We start from the raw sequence: 18,102 nt of genomic DNA, 5'->3' as shown, positions 1-18,102 counted from the left end.
AAAAATAGTAAAAATATTTAAAAAATAAAAACTGCTTGTTAAGGAGGCCGTGTCTAAAAGTTTACTTAAAACTTATAATATTTCTTAAATTGTGGCAACTTGATTTAGATTTGAAATCGGTCAATGGAGATACTTGGCTTAGGTCTATAGGTAATTTGTTATACAACTGAGCTTTGCTCTAAGAAAAACTTCTCTTGATATAATTAGTTGGAGGTTGTGGAAGAGATTGTTGGACTGTATTTGGTCAATATTGGATGTTTTGATGATCACATGCTGATTGACTTTGATTTTGTTAAATTTCAGGACATAGTTTTTGTTGACTCAATGGTCAGTCTCATTGTGGTGGCTATAGAGTGCCTTGATTTCTCAACTCCAAGTTTGTTCGCCTTGGCAACCACAGCATCAGGAAAATCACCCAACACTCCCCCTACTAAATGGAATAAAAGACTCCAACGGCCCATGCGTAATATGACCAGCATGGTTAGTGTGGTATCCAAGTTACTGTCTGCATGCGAAAGAACAAGGAATAGTAAGGTAACGTTGTGTAACATCATTGTCATCACCTTACTCAATTTAACAATAAGTAACCACCACAGCGTACACTATTTAAACAATAGAGTGTTTCTGTCTCGGAACTATCGGCTGATAGTTGCCCCGCGGAAATTTGATGTTCTTAAAACAAATATGCTAGTTTTAAGAACATCAAATTTCCAAGGGGCAACTATCAGACCGATAGTTCCGAGACATAAACACTCTATTGTTTTTATTGTTCACCACTAAATTTTCTTCCGCGCCTACAGCTTGTCACAAATGTCAATAATTCGCAACCGTACATTGGCTAAATAATACGTTATACCTGTCAGAATTGAAAAGTCACCGTTTTTATGATCTGCCTAACTTCCCGGCCGTCAAACTATTCAAAACTTTTCACGGATGAGTACTATCAATCCAGGTATTTTCCGCGGACGGGCACTATCCATCCGGGTATTTTCCGCGGGCGGGCACTATGGGCTGATAGTGTCTCTCCACGGATGGACGCTATCGCGTCACGTGATCGATTTAAACCAATAAGAACCGGAGAAAATTTAGTGGTGAACTATAAAGAGTTATGGATGCACGCAGGAGGTTGCTAAGTTCGAAAGAAGCGCAACTTCTTGAGGATAAAAAAAATCTCTGCTTCTGATAAGATACAAAATCTTATTCTGATAATGTTAAAATTTTACTTCACGCGAGTGGCTCATTAACCGTTATTTGTATCTGTCTCAGAGGGCTGATTACCCCAGAAAGTTCTTTTACATTGTTAAGTACAGAATACTGGAACTTTTTTTAATTTATTACAGGTGTCAATTCGATTAAAAACAAATTTCATAATGAGATGAAACGTTTAAAACTAATCGTTAACACCTAACTCGCCCGTAGCCGCCTCCCGGTTAGCTCAATTGGTTAGAGCGCCGGATTGTGTTGTGCGGGAGGTCGAGCGTTCGAGCCCCGGCCGGACCAATACTCATGGTCTTAAAATAAGTGAGGAGAATTTACTACCTTTCTATAATATCAAGAAATGGATAGATATTCTAGTCTTCTCGGATAAGGACGAATAAACCGTAGGCCCCGTCTGCTGCAGGGTTAGGGGTAGGAGACGTTAATTTCTCACGCACGAGATTACTGTGTGGTGGATGTCCTCCCCTGGGGTGGGATGGGTGGGGAGGTGAGATCGTTACATGGACTGAAGCGGCTGCCAGAGGTGCCTGATAATGCTGACGTCCGATCTCAACCTTATCATTGTAACTAAACACGTTTGTTGTTTAGAGTGCTTAAGACTTTACTTTAGTAAATTACGTCTTTAAACAAACTAAAATATTCAACAATCACATACTAAAATCGGGTAATGCACTGATTGTTATCTTCCTAGGATTCAACCCAGAATCTTGGCATTCTGACAGCAATTCTCACCAACTTGATAGACAAGCTGTCTTACCTGTTTGTTCACATCAGTGGAGCTGCGACCATAACTGCTGTTCTGAAGACACTAACCCCTACTCTTGTGCACTACATAGAGAATGCGCACACAAGGTAAAACCGTGTGTTAAATAATTATGCAGTCTCGTTTTTTAATGTTACCAAAGACATTGGGGATCTTTACCCAATTGTTAAGAGGCTTTGAAACTGTTGCCTGTTAAGTAAAACGGGTAGAATGGTGGACTGCTACCCACGAGATTGAATGTTTGATCTATTGTCAAGACCAGCACTCATCCAAACTGAGTTGATTTCTTTATCGTCAAGATGTCCATAACAATGGTTAGACCTCTTTGGAGCCGGGTATTGGAACAAAGTTTAGCCGTTTTTTAACCAAACCGCGTTCTAAGCCATGTTCAATTTAGCCGAATCTTTTATTTAAACATTCATTTTTGCAAACAGTGTCAAGAGGGCCGAAAGCTAATAGTGAAAAGAAAGCTATTTAATTTAATAAACCCTCCTTAGGAGAATACCCGTGGTCCATTGCTTGCGTAAAACCACGGTTTGGTTAAGACCTCGTGTACATAACCGGCCCTTAATCTTCATGGATAAGGGGTATGGCACCACAGGCCCAATCTCCTACATCATCATGGTTATACCTGACATAGGACGTCAAGAAAATCACACTTTTCTTGCGAAGAACCCTTCATAAGGAAACAAAAGATCAAATGTGAAAAAGGAAGTTACAAATTTGAAATTGGAAGGGAAGAACTGTTCAGGGAAAAACTGTTTGAACATAAGTAAGTTTATCGACTTGCTTGTACAGTAAAGGTTTCACAAACAGCCTTTCCAAATGGTGTTGATTTTTTTTCTCACGTAGTACGAAAAGCTCTTTGAACACCGAAAGCTCTTTGGACAAGAGGCTGTTTTCAGCAAGACTTATTCAAAAGGTAGGGAAGACATTGAGATATTTCGTGTTTATTTCTTCACATTTCGGCACTGATGTATTTACCCCTATCCACTGCCTCTTATTATCTTACATGATGGTCTGACGTGAATTATTAAAAGATCTGTTTTTGAGAAGCTGAGTGAATCCTTTCTCTTGGCTAACATGCTCAGTAATATGTGTATATTTTTTTTAGATCGAGAAGCTGTGGTCTGACATTCTCACCTGCCTTCAGAGCCGTCATGGTGGACCGTATAACTCCGACCTGTTATCAGTCATGTCTCCTCTTTTGGTATGTTGTAATGCGCTTCTTTTCTATCCTTGTGAAAGCTTGGCTTCCATATGTCGGGAAAGTCCCAGAAGATCGGCATAGTCACTGTTTGCCGACCGTTTTAGATCTTTTCACAAATGAAAACTCAGAAACTCAGTAAAGAACTCGACTGTCTAAGATGGTCGTCTACAAATCAGGAAAATAGTGAGTGTTTCCATTTTCCCTACGCGTCCCAGATTGTTGCGATGATCGGCGATCATTTTCAATATAAAAATATCAGTTTTCACTGTCGGGGACGTCAGCGATAGTTTTAACTCCTTGCCAGTCCTCTAATTGCGTAGCCATAGTACCCCGAGTCACAAATAAAAATGCTGTGCGGAGGAATCTGGGACACACATCTGTCGATCTCTCGTTATATCGACAAAATCTGAGGTAGTCGCGAAGAAGTGAAATTGCCTTTCGTCCGGGATTTTCCAGACATATGAAAGCCAGGCTTGTATGGAATCAAAATATGCTTTACCCTTAACTAGCATCTTCTTTCTCCTTACAACATCACCCCAGAATAGAACAACAAGACCAAGAGAATACAGGAAATGATCACTAACTAAAGAAAATCTTGATTGTTAAAATTCGTCCAGGAAATGTATAGAGAAGAGTATAGAGAATATGCAAACTGATGTTAGGGTGTGAAAAGTTCATTGTTTCCCTTCAGGTTGCTTACGTGTTGTATACATTCCACAGCTAACAAACAAAACATACACAGTGATTTTTTAAAAGAGTTATTGTAGAACTTAGAGATAGATTGATAAACAAGAAAGAGCCATCGAGAGTTATTAAGACAGAGATAATGATTTAATAAATATACTCGGAGTAAGCTAAATTTTTTTATGGCCCCTTTTAATGCGATTTCTGGTGTTCATCCTTTCACAGGTTTCGACACTCTCTTTTCCACTTACTAGCCAAGTGGCTACTGACAACTTAAATGTTACAACAATTTCAGTTTGGCTACTAGCCAAACTCGTTAGTGGATATCGAAAACCGCCAGCCAAAACTGAATTTCTGCTCGTCTGTAGCTAGTTGGCTACCGTTAGTGTCGAGCCCTGCTTTCATATGATTTTAAGTTTTCATGTACACGCGAGCTTAACTCATTTTCTTGCGAATGGTTGAGCAACAGGCCTCGTTTTGAAAGAAGCCAAAGGTAATTCGGAAATGGCCTGATGCATTGTCTTCTCGCGAAAGAACCTTATGTGCAAGACCTTTCGGAAGTCTGTCATCTTCAGTGCGCGACTGGAGACTTGGATACAAACATGACATTCTTCTCTAATAAGTCTTCCAACCTTTTTTATCCCAACACTAGAATTCTAACACATATTCTTCATACCGTTCTCCATACATTCCCAAGGTGCTGACGAGGAGAATTTGTTTAACAATCAAGAGCTTCTTTAGTTAGAGATCATTTGCATTACTCTCTTGACCTTAATGTTTGATTCATGGTGATATTGTAAAGAGAAATTAGCGGCAAGTCCCTCTTGGGCAGGGCTCGACACTAACTTTTCAACTCACTAGCCAAGTGGCTAGTGATGTCTTGGATGTTACTATAATTTCATTTTGTTTATTAGTCAAACTGGCTAGTGGAAATGGAAAACCACTAGCCAAAACTGAATTTCTACTAGCCTGTGGCTAATGGGCTACCGTTGGTGTCGAACCCTGTTAGGGGGTGAAAGAGTTAATAAGGTTCTTTTTAACGGTTAAGTCTTCATCCAAGGGTGAAATGATGAATTTATTTATTTGTTTAATTTCTTAACAGCAAGTGACGTTAGGTCATCCAAAAAGGAGTATCAAGAACCACGCTGTCATATTCTGGAATGCTACTTTTGCTCACTCGAAAACTTTGGAGTATCCTGAAACCTTGAGGTATCTAAAAGAAATTGACTCAAGAAACTACATCCAAGCATTCAGTGTTAATGCTTTCTTAATAGCTGACAACAATCTATTATCAATCCGTCTGTTGTAAGGGTTTGTTTTCTAGGACCTTAAACTTTAACTGATCCAGGAGACCAGTTTTTAAAAAGTAGGCAAAGTACTCATTTGCAATGATAATCTTGCTGTGTTTGCGGAAGGGGTTTCGCCCTTCACGTGTATTCTGTATACTGTTCCCGTTACATTTTTAAGGTATTGAGAGGTAGAATATGTTTAGCAATCAAGAGTTGTTTTTGTTAGTGATCATTTCCTTTATTCTCGTGACCTTAATGGTTTAGGTGTGTTAATGTCAGGAGAAATTCGATGTTAGTGACTCCTGGGGCTAAAAGACTAAGTTCGACAATCAGCTACAGAAAAGCTGTTACAATTCAGGCTCTTAAATCAGCTGTCTAACACTTTTCCTCTTATCTCTCTAGTTGTCACCTATTAATGATATCCATAATTTTTTTCCAGACCGGTTCTTCAGATTGCCAGAGATAAAATGTCACTCACACTGCCAGGCTGGGAAAATATTAAGGTAACATTTCTTACTCAAATGAATGAAGGAGTCAGGCATGCTGAAGTTCAAGTTTATGCATATTTCATGTCTTTGTAGCAGAAAATTTAGAACACAGTTAAATTTGCTTTGTGGCTCTGAAGCAAACATGGAGGAAAAGAAAAGGAAACAAACGATGCCTTTTTTTCTGATCAACTTTTGTTTGCTAGGTTAATGTATTTCCTAAAAATTGTTTTGTTTACTTTCAGATTTCAGACAAAGACGCATATTCGGATCTTGAAGTAAGTTATCCAGTTTCTGTTTTTATGTTTTTTTTGACTTAATTCACAGGTGGGTTCGTTCACTTTTTAGTTTCCATGCAATACTTTTTTATTTTCATCTAACAGTGACACTTGTAGGAGTCGGGCATACTGAAGTTCAAGTTTTTGCATGTTGACAATTCACGCTAAATTTTTATATAATTCTTTTTTTGATCTGTGCTTCCTCAACCATTTACGTTCTATCTTTGCTTTGTACCATGACATTTTCCCATAGTTTGTGATTTTCGTCTATTGAACGACCGTTTTGTTTGGTGGAAAGGAAAAAAAATTACTATCCTTAACCCTTTTACTCCCAGGATTTAATTATACGTACTCTACGGTTGTCTGGCATTAATTTCGTTTGATTTTAGCTTTTAATTGAATGCAAAATCCAGCACCTGTCCCTTCTGCCTGCGGATGTATTGATATCGTTAAAGGAAATTTTTTTTTGTGATCGTTGCTGGGTGGATAGCCTAAAATTAGATTTACTGAGCAACGCTAGTCTTTTGATCTGTTTTACAGTCGTTTAATTTGTGTGTATTATTTTTTTTTCTTACTTCATAACAGTCTGAAGAACTAACCCAGAGCGCAAACCTTGTGAAACCGTTGCCATATGGCATCCTAGGCTCTCCTCAGCGCCGTAAGCATACGTCAGTTTCAGGAGGGTCCCCACAGTTGAAGGGCAGTTTCTTACACAAGGCCTTAAGTATTGAGAAAGTGGTGGAAAATGCTTCACCTAAAAGAGTAAGAATTCCTACGCATTTTGACTCTATGAAGGCTTTTAGAGCCGAGACCACCGACATCTGTAAAATTTGCAAACATTTCTCCAGGTGAAAGAATATGGAATAATAAAATAACTCATGATATGGCGGATTTTAAGTTCAATCGTCGAATAAAGAGACGTTTGACATTTGTCCCCTATCGTCGGACAAAGAAAATTACATTTCATCCGTAAAGTTTCCAACCTCAGGACTAGCTAAAAAGCAAAGCTATACTTTGCATGCTTCTACAGTCAGGGAAGCGTCCTATGTATTGACAACTATTCAACGAAGTGAAATCCGCCACCAGCCACCAACACTGAGGTGAATAGTTGTATTAGTACATACCGGTACTGAACGGTGATGTAAAAGGGCGCATGATATGATTTTAACTCATTTATTCTTGCAATGATTACAATATTTCGGGCGCGAGTTACTCGGAGGTGAATAGCAAAGGATATTTGGAAATGAGTAGCCTATCAGAGCGCGCCCTCAACCCTATCCACTGTTTTAGTAAATACTAAATAAGAATATATTTCCTCACAAGACTCTAGCCATTCTTGACAGCACCAATACCTCAATACCAATATTTTAAGAGTTGGAACTAAGAGTTTCACTTAAAGGACGTAGCTACATTAGAATTTATGAAGCGTATGGTGTTACTGCTTCTGATTTTTCTTTATTTTTTTTTCTGTCATTTCTTCACGCATTTAGATAAGTCGGTCTCCAAAAGTTGGACGCCCTAGAAATTCCCCAGCCAATACGCATGTTAGGAGGAAATTACCGCTGTCCAAGTTTGACGACGATGACCAGGTTGGTCGATATCAATAAGGAAATGCTGAGCAGCTCAGTAACACATGAGCTATATGTACGTGACCAGTATGCTTGTAATTGATTCCGAAGCCATCTCTAAGCTGAATAGGAATAATATAATGAAAGAATTTGAATTGACCATTTCTTGTCGCTAGGAATACGTCATGATTGCTCCTTCTCCGAAAAAGAAGCGCGTGCTTACTGAACATCAAAAAGAAATTTTGCGGAGTAGAGGGTGAGAAACTCAAGACTTGTATTATTCTTTGCAATATTTCTCGTGCACTGATTGTAAAAAAAAAAAGAGTAAAATGTAGTTGTGAGAGACCGTTCAACTTCATCGTTTTACAGGGTTTGAATTCTGTGGATTTCGAGAGCCGCCTTCGATCCGCTTGGATAAGTCCCCATAAGAGAAAAAAATCGTCAAATAAAACCCCATTAATCCCCTTGAAAAGAACATCAATTCTCTTCTGTAACTCAACGAGTGATAATAGTTGAAAATACTCAAGTTTTTTTCCTTATTAATATTCAGCTGCTTCACACTAAAAAGATTAGATCCCGTCAGAAATTTTGTCTCTGAGTTCATGAAAATGGTCGACGCAGAGACCCAGAACTAAACAAATGGTGAACTCCTAAATTCCTGCAAAATGTTCATGACACAAGTTATTTACAAGGAATAGGAATGGCGTAGGGATGGCAAGTAGGCCTGGCAAATTGGTGAGAGCTTTATTCCCATTCCTGACGTCACGCAAGGGTTGGGATGACCATGCTCTGAGGGTTTTTCCTACCTTTGTCCACAAAAAACCAACATCTTAACTTCAAATTTGACTCTAAAATGACTGACAAAGATTCACTCTGTGGATGTAGTTTAAATTACCCTCTGTGTTATTATTATTATTATTATTATTATTATTATTATTATTATTATTATTATTATTATTATTATTACAGATTTTTAGAGTAAGAGTGTCATTTCCCTTCTCATAAATTACTTATTTTTTTAATGTAATTTACTTTTATAAGGATAATTTCGATGCACATTTTTTTGAAATTCTTTCAATACGAACTAGTAGTTGCTTTCGGGATTTTTATATGTAGGTCGTTCTTGCTATCAAAGTTAGTTTGGGTCTGATATGAGTGTGATCCTAGAGAACCGAGTTTAACAGATGTGTTCCGTGTCAATTATTATTATTATTATAATTTTTTTTATTATTAATACTATTGTTTTTTCTCGTTTTAATTATTACTATTGAGTATTAACTTATTACCGTGGAAACAAACCCTTGATTTAACTCGTATTTATTCGAGCTTACAGTAATATTCAGGGTATCATTCCGACTCTGTAAAAAATCGTAAACCTTACTTATTAGCATATTGGACCCTTGATAATTTGTATTCCTTTATTCCTTACTACAGCGATGTTCCTACCCTTTACAATGCGCTTGACCAATCACAAGATTGCTCACAATTTTCACAATTCACGCTTGCGTCACATGGCGATGTCACGTGAGTATCTATTCTTTTCTACATGTAGACTAGTGTGAGGTGCCACGATAACCAAGAATCTCTCATTTTCTTTTCTTCCATACAGCGTTGACACGACTCCGACCAGTTCACCAGGTGAGCTTCTCTTTAATAAATGATTTGAAGTTATTGCAAATTATCATGCTGCAGTATTTTGATGAAGTGTTTGTCTACTTTAAAGATATCTTTTGGTGCATATTTTAAACATTTTCACGGGTTTTTGCAGGAGCTGGTAACCGGTGAAGTTCTCCGTATGTGTCCAACGAAACTTCCGCCTACTTCCTCTTAAATGAGGAACGTTACATTACTAATTCAACATCCTTTAGCTGCCTGCTTTTCAGGTTTTGACATTTACTTCACAACCCTCTGAAACTCTAGCATTTTGTTGAATCTGCTCTTTAAAGCAGTGCTTTTTCAACAGTTTGCCGGAGTCTGCGTAGATAGGACAAGTTTCGTCTTCAAGCACGAGAATCATGAAAGTGCCCCTGCTACATCGTCTTACTAAGTGCTTTATGACTGTTTCGGGCGACGCGTTGATTTAATAGTCAGCGAACTGTCTATCACAGTAGATGGTAAGGGGCGACTTCGAGCGTTAGACTACATATGACTGAAAAATCGTCTATTTTGTTCTCTCTCTTCCCTTATGTAGAAGAAGAAGGAAAACCTCAGTTGTCTGGTAGCGAGAAAGAATTGAATTGTCGAAACGAGAAAGAGCTCCAAGGTGACTCAAATGTGCCAGATACAGAGAAAAGCAAGAGCAAAAACGAAAGCATAAACGAGGCCATTGAAAGGAGAATAACGGAAAGCAACGTTGGGGAAATGGTGGATAGTGACAAAGATTTGAAAGAAAATGAAGCAGAAATGGAAGACAGAGACAGAGGGGTTGAAGTAGAAGAATGTGACTTTTTCGGAGTAGTGGAATCTTCCCAAAATGAAGATAGAAAACTTTGCCACAAAGCAGAGCCAACTGTAAGGGATGAGGTAGACACTGATGACGAAATGATTTCCGATGATGGCGATGAGGAGGTGACGTCACCTGACGTCATACCGTCATCCCAAACGCCAAGCTTTGAATCCCCATTCCAGTCCCTTAGACGAATCACAGTCCCGCTCGACTCCATTCTTGCGGGTTCAGTTCAAACTCGGACAAATAATCAAAGAAAGTTAAAAAGAGAGCAGAACGATGTAGAGAATTCTGATGGTAAAGACGTAGAAACGGTATCGGAAACGCAAGTAGAGAGTGATGTTCTGGATGACGACAAAGTTAGCAGTTGTGATTCACCGATGAAAGGTGAAAAACAACTAATAATTAAGACGAAAGTTTCGCCAGTTGCCGGGCGAACGAGAAGAAAACTTCAACGGAAGATCGAAATGACGCACAAGTTCGAAAAACCACAAGAAGAGCCCACAGAGCAAGAGGTCAGCAGGATTATGCTCAGTAGTAAACAACTGGCAGAGACCGGAAAGCTGAGCGACCAAACACCCGCAGAGGAAGCCACTGAACCATTTGTCGCAGGCGTAACGAGGGATGAAACCTTGTCTCCAGTCTTCAGCGCTAAAAGCAAGTTCCTCCGTCCATTTGCAGCAGGGGGTAGTCCTTGTCGATCGAATCTCCTCGGAAGAAATTCCCCGGGAGTTTCCCCCACAACTGGTATTTTAAAGAGATACCATGGGAACAAGCAAGGAGTTGACTCGCCCTCCCCTCCCGGGAAGGTAATAATATTTAATGTAGTTACTTATATTTATTATACATATCGTATAATTAGTTAAGAAAAGCGTTCTCCTCAGCCACCTAATTTCTGAAGATTGAAATACAAAGTCCACCAGTTCTTTTTAAATCGATGATATTTTGTCTCGTTTTGGAAAATTTGATTTTAGTTCATCGTTTGATTTTTTCAAGGACGACTTTATTGGGATTTTAAAATATTTTTTTAATATTGTTAGAACTTTTTACCAGTGTTATGATCTTAAATAGTTATGAACTTACCTGGTAGAAACTGTATTTTTAAAACTTCTGTTATGTTTTGCAATGAACGAAGAAAAAAACAAGGCTGCTGAGATCTCGCCGTTTTTGCAAGGGAGAGCTTATCAGTAAATGTTTTTGCTATTTGTCGTGACTCGTGCACTAACCAGATTTTACTTGTTCTGTTTTACTTATCAAGGTCAGAAGAGTGTCGTTTGCGCTCCCTGAAAAACATGACGGTAGTGAAGACTTGCAAGAAGAATCCGCTGAACCAAGTACTAACGCTGCACAACTTAAAACTTCAGGCTCTTCTCCGTTTACTGCTGTTAAGCAGGTACGTAACTATGTTAACAGTTCAACTCCCAGTGCTGATTAACGTGTAACTTTTACCTTTAATATCCAAACACTATCCAGCAAACAGGTATCGAGAATACATATATCTTATTAACCAAGCGCGAGGGCCGTACTAGGAGAATATCGGCCCGAGGTCTTGACAGTACGGACCAAGCGTAGCGACGTCCGTACAAAAAAGACCGAGGGCCGATATTCTTCTAGTACGGTCCCGAGCAAGCTTGGTTAGTAAGAGGTTTATTATACGACTGAAGTTCAAAGGGACACAAGTGCGGTATCATTCGAGACCATTCGGGACAGTGCCCGGTCCAATACTGAGAGAATATTGACCGGCAATAGAGCATTGTGATTGGTTGATTTTAGTTATTGGCCCTCTGACTGCCCGAGTCGTGTAATAATCAAACTTATCAGGTAAAAGGTGTTCTCTTGATCTAACACCAAATTCTCGCTACAGATTAACATGGGAATATGTAGCAACTAAAGGGGAGAGTCAACAATTAGATCTTGGGAATTAAAAGGATTTGTATGTTTCTTGTGAAATTTAATATCAGTTCGTGCAAGAAATTTAACAAATTCTAGGTTTGCGTTCAAAAAGTGGATAAAGAAAGCCTTCTGCAGAATACATTATTTTCACCTGTGTAGCAAACTGCACTGAACTCACAGCTTACTAACTTTCCTTGAAATGGTCACGCTCAAAGGTCATAGAGTAAAAGCTATATTTACTTTTATAGAATAGTATATTTTTTATAGAACGTAATAATCATACCAAACCGAAGGAAAGGAAACTTTTTCATGGCTTCCTTAACCCTTTGGCCCCAAGTGACTAGCATCTGATATGTACAATATCACCCCCTCAATCATACCTTAACATCACGACCTCAAAGGAAATATCACTAACTTAAGAACTCAACTCTTGATTGTTAAACAAATTCTCCTTGTCAGCAACTTGGGATGTGTGTAGATAACGGTATGGAGAATGTGCATACTGATGTTGAAGTGAAGAGGATTTTGAATGTCTGAATGTAAAGGTCCCACCTGCGTTAAATCACATGTTATGGTCAAAAGGGGTTTTCCCTGAGTAGTTAAGGTATTAAGATACCTGGGGCCCTAGTAACTTAACAGGCCCGAAGCCATGTTTTAAAATCAAAATTTAAAGGATAGAAAAGCAGGTTCTGGCACCTAAACCAGTCCATTTGTTTCTCTAGCTGATAGTTTTATTGTATTATCTTCAAAACTTTTGAAATCCCCATCTGGAATGAAAACAGAACAGCTTAACTGGCCCGTTAAGTTACTGGGACTTTCGAGAAACGGGCCCCTAAGCATGACGAAATTTACAATGTCTTTCTTCTTCTTTTTTTTTTTAATCAGCGACGACCTTTACCGGCGAGCAACGCCCCTGTTGCCCAGGACTCGACGGACTGCGTCTTCCCGGATCTTATCTCCTGCACAGTGCCAGTTGAACAGATCCTTCCCTCCATTCTCACCATGTCTTGGTCACGTGGTATGGGTCACTTGGTGCGTGCGCAAAATATTCACACCATTGGAAACTTGTCAGCTTTGAAAGAGGAACAGGTAAAGCAAACAAACGGGTACCACGTGAAAGTGGGGCAACATAGCTTTCACTGAAATGCTCTCACAAGGTTTAATCCACAGTTTCTAAATTAGGACAAACGTTTTTCAAGAGATAACAGGTAGAGCTAAAAGAGATAATTTTTCAGGTAAGAAACCTTCCCATCAAGTCACCCAAAGTGCCAACATTGAAGAAAGCTTTAAGAAGATTCCATCAAAGTCAAAAAGGGAGAAATTCCAAATCTATTATGACGAAGTTAACACCAGAAGCTACGCACAAGGAAGACAGTGAAAACAAAGAAGGTGAGTGGTCCCATGACCCAGAAAGTTAATCTAAAGATAGTACACTAAAATGGATTAACGGAAATTAAAGCTGCAAGTCTAAACAGAATAGCTATGATAGCCTTAGCCCTAATAAATTATAAAGGATCATGAAGAAATTTTAAATGTCATCAAGTGTAAATTCAAGTGATTTCATCAGAATGAGTAGAGTCTAATTTTTGTTTTAGTCTTTTGATTTTTATCAAGAGGTGTGGTGTGAGAAATGCTTTCTGTGGAATACTTGACTAAACTTTGGAGTACATCTTCGTTTTCAGTTTGTGGTGTTGTTACCACATTTTGACGACGTTTATAATTGCGCTCAACTGTTTGAAGATTTGGCTCAGATTGGGTACTTTTAAGAAGCCAAAATAACTTTTGGTCTCGTTTTCGTTTTCTTTTTATTTATTTGTTTGTTTGTTTGTTTTTTATTGTACAAGGCTCCTTTTTCATTTTTTCAAGGCTCTCGCCTGCCCAATCCCCCGAAAAACATAGGCAAAACCAATTGCAGCGCGCGTAGCCCGCAATTCAAGCTGCAATTTATACTTCCATTAGCCTGCTAACGTGTTTCCATTAATTCTTAGCAACAGAGGATGCAGCCACCTCTGAATGTACACAGCTCCCAGGCGAGGCTGATTTGGTGATTGAGCCAGTAGGAGGTGAGGATCCTCCGAGTTCCGGTGGCGCAGAAGGTCAACAAACGGCTGCGGAGTCTAGGATAGAAGGAATCAAACCCAGTGAAGAATGTTTGTCAAGTAAACCTGATCCAACGTTGGTTGTTGAAACCGCAGATATGGCGTCCGATGCGAGGTCGAAAGGAAGCGAGGCGGAAATTGTCTTTGTCGATGATGATAAAATGACTGATCTGCCTACTGTTGAAGCTCGAGGAGATAAGATGGGGATGGAAGCGGGAGGTATGGGGCCTTATCGTCCTGCGCATGGCTCTGACGTTATCGAAGGGACCGCTGACATGCAGGGTGATTCAGGAGATGAAGGGAACATAGACATTAAGGGAACCGAACTTACAGAAGCGGCTGTGTTGGCTCAGGAAAGTCCTGAACATCCTTCTGCTTCCACGACATCTATCGAAGGAGGCAGTGATAAGGAGAGGTTTTGTAACTGTTTACGTTCCCTTAAAGATCTCGCATTACCTGACGTTTTACAGACATTGTCAAGTGAGGAGATTTTTGAGGCGCACCACAGCCTGACGGAAATCATATCGGTTGTAGTGCAGGCTTTGAAAGGGCGTTGGCAATCACCAAGATCAAAAAAACAAGCTTTTCAAGACGTGCAATAAGGATGATAAACTTGAATCTTTCGGTAGCCGGTCAAGGAGTAGAAAGCGAAATGTGCGTAGAGTTGGAAATTAGAAGCAGGTGGTGTTTTACGAAGGGTTTCATACTTCTGTTTGAAAGAGTTTTTAAAATGAAGAATTGCGTAGATCTTGATCGATTTCAAATCCACCTATATTAAGAACTATCTTGGAAAAAAATTTCTTCTTTTTGTTCATCAGAAGTTATTATTTTTTAACACCAGTACATAAGCACATGTCAATTATTTTATATTCGCAAAACTTCTCAAAATTGTTAATTTCGATTTTAAGTACGTGTTTCCATAAATTTTGGGGTTGTCTCAAGGCTATGAAGTAGTGGTTTTCTTCTTATATTTCACACACTATTCCAAAGAACCTCTGTGAGCAGTCGAGTGGTCGTCTCCGACAACCATGTCAGGCAAGCATCTCATGGATTTACCCACCTCTAGACCCATATCTAGGCTAAGGTCTACTAATAATACGAACTTCTTACTAGCGAATGTGAGGGCCGTACAGGGGAATACTGGCCCAAGGTCGTGGTAGTACGGGCCGAGCGCAGCGAGGTCCGTTCAAAAACGAACTAGGGCTATTTATCCTCTGTATGGGTTGAGCAAGAGAGATTCATAAGTAGTTTATTGTGTGGCATTTGGAGAAAACTTGTTTACTTTGAATTTGCTGTCTTTCGCATACAAGAATACATGACTTATGACCGTTTTCGTGGAAACGATCAGCAGCGCAAAACACCGAGCAAGTGAAAACCAATTAGAACACATGGATATACCTTGGTGCCATCTTGCCATATAATAATTCGTGGTAAAATATGGTAAAATACAGTCACAATTCGTCATTTTCCGTCAGTTGACTTCAGTTACCGCCAGTGTACCTCATTCTTCCTAAACCTTGTGAAGATAACTGAAAGAGATCTTGTTTTCGCTTCAAAGGTAGAATCCAAAGTTTCCTACACCAGGAAAGGGTAGGATAGTTTAAGAACTGATTTCAACAGACTTGGAAAGGCTTGATATGGTCCTTAACAAGGAATCGAAGGAATTTGATATGAGTCTTCCTAAACCTCTAACTTAAAATAATATCCATTTAGGGTACAGGAACTAAAAACAAAGAACGTAACGATCCCTTCCTCTCCCTAATGTTACCAGCCGTGTTATAGAAGGGAAACCACTTTTATAGGTTACGCATTAGCTAACAGCCCGAAGTCAATTGTTTTAAAAATTTCAGGCTCATGATTGGTTCTACTGAGCTATTTTCGAAATGTCGTGGTCAGTAAAATTCAAGAACCAGGTTAAGAAGGGTCAGAATCGTATGTTATTAAACTGAACTTCCTATTGGACCAATGGGCGTTATGACCCACGCGGGATGTTGAAGGACACGTGAAAAGCCTTTGATATACGCGGGGAAGGCAGGCAAGCAGGTAGGTATTTCAAGAGCGGGATATAACCGATGAAAACCTACAGAAAATCTCCTGGTCAGATGCTTTTATAAGATAACTAGAAAAATAACTTTTGCAAAACATTTGCACAGACTAAAACATCCTGTATCTGAGTGACTGAATTTTGTGATTTCAAAATGGATTTGATAAAGTAGTAGATGAACTTTATGTCGTGAAGCTTCAGTTTGATCCGAAATCAAACTCTTATAGATAAGAATTAGCGATAATAATGTGGAATGACGTTTCAATGACTCGTTCATCATTTGCAAATTGTAAAAGTCAGATTTGTATGAGTTCTTTTATACACTAAGAATGCGTGTAAAAGTCTCGTTTGTGTTTGAAAACTCTACAATTTGGAATGTCGAGAGTGTTAAGTACTGAATAGTTTAGCCGCAATTGAGTCAGATGGAGGGTTCAGTGTTTCTTTTCGTGGATGAAGAGCATTCCGTAAATTAATCATTCCAATATCTCGCGACAATTCTGAAGTATGGTAAATTGTACGTTTAGATCTTTGTTCCTCTGATTGTGGGCGTCACCAATAGCGGAGTGTTTGTGTTCAACAATGCGTTGAAAAAGGTGTCGGCTAGCATAGACAACATAATCCGCGTCACACAGATCACATTTAAATTAGTAGAAAAGGTATATTTGACTTATTAACGGTGGTTTGGCCTCTGCTACTTTGATGTCGTCGGCTATTTTCTTGCTTGTGAAAAACTGGACGTAGATCGCTTTTTATTTTATTTCCAATATCGGACGGCTGTCTTCGCACGACGTCTGCTGATCTTTGAACCTTAAATGACAGAATAATCTGAATGGGTGCATTTGCTTGAACATCGCGAACTTGCTGTTGGTTTCGCGACTCGATGAATCTGTTATTAAAGAATTTATGAGCTTCTCTAAGCGCTTCAGTTTCAAGATTTCTCTCAAGTTGTTACATTTTTTAGCAAATAGATCTTGGCCGGGTAGTTTAAAGCTGAGTTAAGATAACCCAGCTTTAGTTAGCGCTAATCGACCTACGAACAAATGGGGTCCTGGTTAGAATGAGGGAGAGCAGGGACTGTTTAATATAGTAATTAGGGGGGACACAGGCGGCCCAAGCTCCAGCTGTGAGATGATCATCTTGCGCTATAACAGTCATGGCGGAATTATGAGGGTTTGTATGGGAATATTTACAGCGATTGTTTGTAACAGGCATCATTATGACTTTGGTAGTAGAGAAGAAGGCTGTTATTTGTTGTTTTCCTGTAGACACATGTTTTCAGTTGTTTTCCAATCTTTATGGCTCCATTCCGATGAAAGGTAGTTTGTTGTTGTTTGCAACTTCCATCGTGAAGCTGATTGCTGGGTGTACCTCGTTTAATGTTGCCAGCAAAGCTGTAGCAGTTGGAATATCTTTTGCCGCGACTAAGGTTTTATCCCGTATCTATTGAAATACGATAACTAATCCTCGCTTTCTAGTTTCTCCTCGATCGAACAAGTAAATGTGTTTGCCATGAGTGGCCCAAGGGGTGACCCCATCGCTACTCCATCGATTTGTTCATTAAGACTGCCATTGAATTAAAACAGTTGGTGTTTTATAGCCTCTCGTTAGAGCTAAACAAGAAATTTTTAAGGTTGTGGGTGTCATTGAATCAATTTAGGGTGAAGGTCTTCTGATTTCAAATCAAACTTGTGCTGCGTAGGTCAAACTGCACTCCACTCAATAGCCCATTTCTGAATTATCCTTGGCCTCTTTTTCAAAACGAGGCCTGGTGCTCAACCATTCTTGCGAAAATGAGTTTAATTTGCATGTGAATGAAAACTTATAATCATATGAAAGAATGAGCACCAGGACTCCTTTTGAAAATGAGGCCAAGGGTAAGTCGGAAATGGGCTATTCTATTACTATTATTTATTCCTGCAACGATAACAGTATTTTCGGGCGTGCGTTGTTCGAAGGTGAAAAGTAAAGGATATTCGGAGTCTGAGTAGCCAATCACAGCGTGCCTTCAACGCTAATCACTGTTTTAGTACTATTGAAAGATTGTTTTTGATTGAGTCTAGGGCATTTAATATCAGGCAGTTGTCATGTCATATTCCAACGTCCTACGCTTTGAGCAAAGAGCGGG

At 39.3% G+C, this 18,102-nt stretch overlaps 1 protein-coding gene across 3 annotated transcripts in view; it reads left to right on the top strand.

Moving 5' to 3' along the window:
* Positions 1-14,879, top strand: part of LOC111330828 (telomere-associated protein RIF1) — a 41,540-nt gene extending 26,661 nt beyond the window's left edge. For 2 of the 3 annotated variants that reach the window (XM_022935786.2, XM_022935787.2), the window contains exons 24-40: positions 304-534; positions 1,910-2,070; positions 2,834-2,903; positions 3,096-3,191; positions 4,978-5,084; positions 5,604-5,667; positions 5,895-5,927; positions 6,513-6,689; positions 7,418-7,516; positions 7,672-7,751; positions 8,930-9,019; positions 9,105-9,133; positions 9,687-10,750; positions 11,200-11,334; positions 12,720-12,923; positions 13,070-13,223; positions 13,823-14,879. In XM_022935786.2, coding sequence (XP_022791521.2) covers positions 304-534; positions 1,910-2,070; positions 2,834-2,903; positions 3,096-3,191; positions 4,978-5,084; positions 5,604-5,667; positions 5,895-5,927; positions 6,513-6,689; positions 7,418-7,516; positions 7,672-7,751; positions 8,930-9,019; positions 9,105-9,133; positions 9,687-10,750; positions 11,200-11,334; positions 12,720-12,923; positions 13,070-13,223; positions 13,823-14,535 — 3,507 coding nt within the window. In that variant the 3' untranslated portion in view covers positions 14,536-14,879. The remainder of the gene's footprint in view (positions 1-303; positions 535-1,909; positions 2,071-2,833; positions 2,904-3,095; positions 3,192-4,977; positions 5,085-5,603; positions 5,668-5,894; positions 5,928-6,512; positions 6,690-7,417; positions 7,517-7,671; positions 7,752-8,929; positions 9,020-9,104; positions 9,134-9,686; positions 10,751-11,199; positions 11,335-12,719; positions 12,924-13,069; positions 13,224-13,822) is intronic. The other variant, XM_022935789.2, reaches the window with a different exon arrangement.
* The last annotated feature ends 3,223 nt before the right edge of the window (positions 14,880-18,102 follow it).

Source organism: Stylophora pistillata, chromosome 12, assembly GCF_964205215.1.
Source record: "Stylophora pistillata chromosome 12, jaStyPist1.2, whole genome shotgun sequence".
Classification (NCBI taxonomy): Eukaryota; Metazoa; Cnidaria; class Anthozoa; order Scleractinia; family Pocilloporidae; genus Stylophora; species Stylophora pistillata.
This window is presented reverse-complemented; position numbering and strand designations above follow the sequence as displayed.